The sequence below is a fragment of the Bidens hawaiensis genome, unplaced genomic scaffold (assembly GCF_021521415.1).
Source record: "Bidens hawaiensis isolate Kalapana, Puna unplaced genomic scaffold, B.hawaiensis_p1.1 tig00026651_1, whole genome shotgun sequence".
Classification (NCBI taxonomy): domain Eukaryota; kingdom Viridiplantae; phylum Streptophyta; class Magnoliopsida; order Asterales; family Asteraceae; genus Bidens; species Bidens hawaiensis.
Genome location: NW_027494295.1, coordinates 41,595 through 47,594, shown reverse-complemented (window position 1 = coordinate 47,594; position 6,000 = coordinate 41,595). Strand labels below are relative to the sequence as shown.

The following is a 6,000-nucleotide window of genomic DNA, read 5'->3' as shown; positions in this document are numbered from 1 at the left end:
AGAATCCCCACGGAGAACCTTAAAACTAGAAACCCTTTTCAAAACCCCTTGCTCAAAGTCCAAAAGTTCACCTCACTTTATTAAACATTCATGAGAAGAACATTGGACTGGGGGGACTTGAAGAGGTAGGTCCCAGCAGAGACCAGTTGGTCCCGCAAGACTCACCTGGAGCAGGGACGTCTGCGCAAAGGCCATCTGCTCCCGCAGGACCCACCATGCTCATAGGATCTTACGCGCAGTACACAAGCTGAACACGCAGGGAAAGCCTCCCAATGGTGAAGTACCCCGCCTGTTCCCGCAGTTGCGGATACAAGCCATCAGGAAAGGCTACCCGCAGACAGCAGGGCTACACGCACAAGACATTAGCTACTTCAGTAGTCACATGAAGGGATGAGCAAGGCGGGAACAATCCCGCCTAAATGAGCCAGTCTGATTCTGAAAGATCTCTTGTACCATACCTACAGAAGTATGGATAGGACAGACGATCTGACCAGAACAGCCCATGAGCCAATCACAGGGTGACAGCTCATCGACAACAGGACGAGGAGGAGCACCCTCTAGTACTGTTTGTCACTATTAGCCGCTGCCTACTCACCAACCCTTACTGAGGAGCATGCGCGGCCTACAGTTAGTGGAATAGTGTTACTGTTGGCCGTAACCTATTCACCAACCAGCATGGCCTGCGTACAATCCACAGTAAGTAGGACGTGCATAATCTACAGTTGGTGGAATAGTGCAGCCGACTTTGTTACTGTTGGCCGTAACCTACCCACCAACCAGTATGGCCTGTGCATAGTCCACTGTTGGTTGAACAGGAATACTATTCAGCCGGCTGTACCTTCTAGAAAACCTACCTTCGGCTATAAATACTCCAACATCTTGGAATGGTAAGATCATCTGCTATCCAGTTATCTAGCAATCTCTTAATATACACTTATATTCAGAGCAACCTAGTCTGATTCTCACGCCGGAGGGTGGTCACAAGGAGGAACCCCCCCCTTCTCAGTGACGAGCTTACGGTGTTTGTTTTGCAGGTCTCCTGAAGGACAGCCTTCTCAGCTAGACCTCATTCGTGGGAAACATTACTTAACCCTCAGATTATCTATAATCTGTACCGGGTCACTTAGTGTTTCTTCAGTCTCTATATTTTTATTTTTTTAATTATTGTTTTTGAACTCTATAAATTAAAGGAGTCTAAAATCTTTGTTAATAAATAATCATTTAGCCGCCAAGCTGCATATAATAGTTATGTCACATTGTCACCTTCAATCTAAATAAATTCAAGTGAAAAATAGAGTTAGTATTTATTATTTAATTAACCAGCTAGTCAAGGAGGCCAACTCGAGATATGTAGGGCCACTAAATCTCTTCATCTAACATGATCTTTAACAACTTAAAAAAGGATTGTGATGTGAAGAATATTATGTAAGGCTGTAAAAGAACCCCTTGTGTGATCTAGTTCTTAACCGCGTCAAGCACCGAGAGGAAGATGGCGAAGCAAGATCGACTATAGTTAGGTTTCGGGAAGCTCACGACTAGAAGAAGTGATTCTAGAAATGAAGAAGAAATCAATATTGACGCCAGAGAATATTACGCGATTTTTAAAAGATATAATTATATAAAGGTTTGAAGTTGATTAATATGAATCAAGGATAAAACTTTTATGTTGAGATTACACTATTACATTTATATTATTATGTATTTTATTTTAGCTAGCTGGGGTGGGTCCCCTCTTTAAGGAGTTGCGATCTAATTTAAATGTGAAAATTCGCCGTTAAAAAAAAGCTAGATTTTAGTAACTTTTGATTATATCATCAGTCATCACCCACTTGGCCACTTTTCATTTAATATAAAGTTTTTATTGATCCTTTAATATATATGTTACTAATACTTAATTTGTTTTATATAAACTTTTATAAAAATTAAGTTATCATTTTATATAAAAATAAAGTTGGATCCATCAACCAACATTAGAAAAAGAGGTCTTTCACTTTAAACAAAGTATTGAAAGCCAAAAGTTGCTTTACACTACATTTTCCCTCATTTCTTCTTGGCATAATGGAACCTATGGACCCATTTTACACCCTTTGTCCCAATATAAAAAATAAACAAATAAAATATAAATATATATTTTCTATTCGAAGAGATTGCATTTTACTTCCTTATTTTATAAAATAAGTGTAGTTAATATCCGATCTTGACGTATCCGAATGTGGAGTCATTAAAAACACCTTAGAAACAACACTTTGTTACATTTAAGAATTTCAGCAGGCAAAAAAGCATATAACCGTATGTTAGATACTTACTACACGTGTGGGGCCCACTTATTAATATTATTTGTATTTTTATATTTTTACTTTCATATTTTTATTTGTAAAATTTTAAAAGGTAAAGCTAGTTTTGTCATTTCACGATCACTTTAATAAAAAACGTTAATGTTCATCCATGTCGAGAACCATTTTATTACTCACATGCGTAATTATAGAATATATCAAATACATGATACCGCACAAACGTTCTTCGTATTAAACAATAATCATTATATGAAAACTACAATATGAATTCCAAATTTCTATTTGTGCAATTCGCACCAAAATAGTTCAAAGATTGATGACAATCATCTCTCATCTGCATCACCTTCTCTATCTTCCATCATTTCTTTTTCGGTTTTCTCTCTCATCCCTCCTCGCGCACGTCATCTTTCATCGTTCATTCAATTCAATGACTTTCTTCGTCTCTTCACCGTATAAACTCCAAATAAGCCATGAATTTTCGCACTCATAACTAGTTTTAATAGTTCACAAATGATAAGTTTCACATAGCTTACAAATGACTTCAAAACACATGTGGTTTCCATACCACCTTAAATTGACACCTATCTTTCCAACTCTCAGATAAAACGAACTTGTCAGTTTGTTGTAAATTTTGTCTCCTTTTTCTTTCAAAAACATCTTCAATTTTTCCAAATTGTCAGAATTTTCCCTTTTTAGAAAGTGATCCAACTTGTAACACCAAAATTCACCATAACTTTAACCTTTAATAATAATAATAATATTTAACATATGAAACAACACTTAATCTAGTTAACAAGTCAAAGATCTGGCAAACTGAACCAGATTTGCTCAAATGCTTTAACAATAACATCATGGTACTCATCTGAATTCAATGAAAGATAACAAGCAAGAAGCTCTTCTAAATCCTTTGATGCCCGAATATTATTCTCCTTGATCATCTCCATCATTGACTCCTTAAAATCTTTTTGTGGATCAAATGATGACTTCACAACTGCAAAGCTTTCATTCATGTTACTCTTTCTTTGTGAACACTTATTATTATTTTGAACATTTCTTTTATTGTTCAATATTGCGAGTTTCGGAGAATTCGACCGCAGTTTAAGGCCAGATACTGACTTTCTCGCCGGAGTGTGGTTGCTTTCTTTATCTTTAACTTTCTTTCTTGAAACTAATGTATGTTGGTTTCTTGGTGTAGCTTTTGTGATGATGGGAGGGAGTTTAAGGTTGTTTTCGGGTGAGAAATCGATCTTTTTAGGTTCGGTTACATCGATTATGATATCGGAAGTGGAAGAAGTTAATCTGCATGTGCATGAGGTGAGAGGTGAGTGAGTTGACTCAGAGGATGGAGATTGGATTGTGGTGGGAGAATAGAAGAAGTCTTGAAGGGTGTGAGTTGACTCAGTGAGTGAAGTGTGTTTAGGTGAAGGTTTATAGATGGTTTTTCTATTGGGTGTTAATATTTTAGATGATTTTCTTGGTGGGTCATGAAAATGTGTGGATTTTGGTGTGTGGTAGTTTTTTGGGTGAGAAAAGTGGTGGTTTTGTGGTGGTGGTGTGGTGGTTGATGATGAATAATAAGAAGCATAAGGTGGTTTCTTGTGGTGGTTGTTGGTTTTGGTGGTGGTGGTGGTGGTGGTGATCTTGGTCTTGCTCATGTCTCTAAGCTTGTAAAACCAAGCATTTGGTAGCATATCTGATAATCTAAACCTGTAATTTCCCATTAAAACTTGTTTATGACTCTTTCTCTCATAGAGTCTTGTTCTCTTTCTCTTGCTTTCTCTTTGTATGTTTATGGATGTGTGAGTTTGTCTAGAGGTGAATTAATATATATGTGCATAGAGAGCAAGGTGTTAAAATATATAATGGCTTGAACTTAGCCAACTCATCTTTGTTGTAAATAAACGAAGGCAGTGGCGAAGCTTGGACTAAGACACCGGGGGGTCGGATTCATAATGTACACAAAATTTCACAAACGAAGGTGGCCAGGCTCAAATTTTCGGCCAAAAAGGGCTAAGTTTACACTACGTATAAAAAACTTCGGTTGAAAACGGCTAAATTTTACACTACCTATAAGAAATTTTGACCGAAAACGGCTAAATTTTACACTACGTAAAAGAAATTTCGGCCGAAAACGGCTAAATTTTACACTACGTATAAGAAATTTTGGTTGAAAACAGCTAAATTTTATACTACTTATAAACTTGGGCCGAAAACGGCTAAATTTTACACTACGTATAAGAAAGTTTGGTCGAAAACGGCTAAATTTTACAATATGTATAAAAAATTTGGGCCGAAAACGGCTAAATTTACACTACGTATAAAAAATTCTGGACGAAAACGGGTAAATTTACACTACTGCGTAAAAAACAGGGGGGCCGGGGCCACCCCTGGCCCTAAGCAATCTTCGTCGGTGAGCGAAGATAAACTCGCTCATTGACTCGTTCATTAGTTTGCTCGATGGTTTCGCTTGTTTGGCTTGTTTAAATTAAAGGCCAAATTTTATTTTAATATATTTAAATTATATCTTAAAATTTTATATGTATAAATAATAAATTATGTAGTTTATAAAGCGCACATTATTTGTATGTTAAAATTGTTATCTTTTGGTTTTATGTAGGAGCGTTATTTTAATAATCATGGTGAGTTTTAAGAACTTTAAGAACTCAATTTTGAATCATACATTTAATTAAATGATATGAAATATGTGGTTGAGATTAAATTTAATTAAAAAATGAAGCATGAGTGAGAATAAGTATTTTTGATAATTACCACGTTAGTTACACATATGTAAAAAGTCGTTTCGGTGTGTACAAAAAATACCGTAATTTTTTGTACATCACTTACACTTACGTATTATACATGTGTAAAAAGAATTCGGAAAAAAAAATTGTTACGTTGAGTTCTTTCGAGTTCTTAAAACTCAAAGTGGTTCTCAAAATAAATCAATCCTATTAATATGTCTAAAATGGAAATTTATATAAACATTAAAATAAATGAGTTGTTTTGAGCTTTTTTACGAGCCGATCGAGCTTCACACTTCAATTGATTAAGTTAAATGATTCAAGTCAAACCGATTAGTTTAAATTATTGCCCAAGCCCAACCGAACTCTACAATAACAATAGAGAATAATAATTGAGTGATACATATTGCGTCTTTAATTTGGTGAAATGGCACACCAATAAAAGTTGCCTGATGTAGTTATAGAACCTTTATAAAACAACTAAACAAAGACCTAAATCAAGAGGAGAGAAAACAGAGTTAACTGGCATGTTAGGTCACACTTTGCCACATGGCTAATTACTTTGCGGGTGGGTGTTAAAAGTCCTAAGTCTTGGTATTTATGACATGTATATCTTAGCCTAACGAAAAGAGAAAAAAGAAAGAAAAAGAAACTAAGTCTAAAAGTATCCACTTAGGGGCTGTTTGGTTCATTCAGATCTAAATGAGCATCTGTCTTATTCAGCAACAAGAATAAGTCTGAATGATTCAGACCAAATTTAACCATTCAGATGTTTTTCTATTTGAGACCAAACAGTCTTAAATCTGAATGAATCAGATGCTTACATCTTAATGGTTCCATTCAGATGTAAACAAACAGCCCCTCAATATAGCAAACGAAAGAGAAAACCAGAAAATATAGTTGTGGTATGGCCAAAAGTGTATCAAAATGTATCTAGTTCGTTGTTGATGTGGTGGGAACCGTTT

General features: G+C 35.7%; 1 protein-coding gene across 1 annotated transcript; it reads right to left on the bottom strand.

Moving 5' to 3' along the window:
* Positions 1-2,795: 2,795 nt before the first annotated feature.
* LOC143573824 (transcription repressor OFP1-like) lies at positions 2,796-4,186 on the bottom strand. The gene has a single exon (XM_077058610.1). The coding sequence runs from the start codon at positions 4,013-4,015 to the stop codon at positions 3,092-3,094; it is 924 nt and encodes a 307-aa protein (XP_076914725.1). The 5' UTR covers positions 4,016-4,186; the 3' UTR covers positions 2,796-3,091.
* Between the last annotated feature and the right edge of the window lie 1,814 nt (positions 4,187-6,000).

Bases quoted from the DNA above. Each gene is read 5' to 3' on its own strand.
- LOC143573824 (XM_077058610.1), bottom strand. From the start codon at position 4,015: ATGGGAAATTACAGGTTTAGATTATCAGATATGCTACCAAATGCTTGG.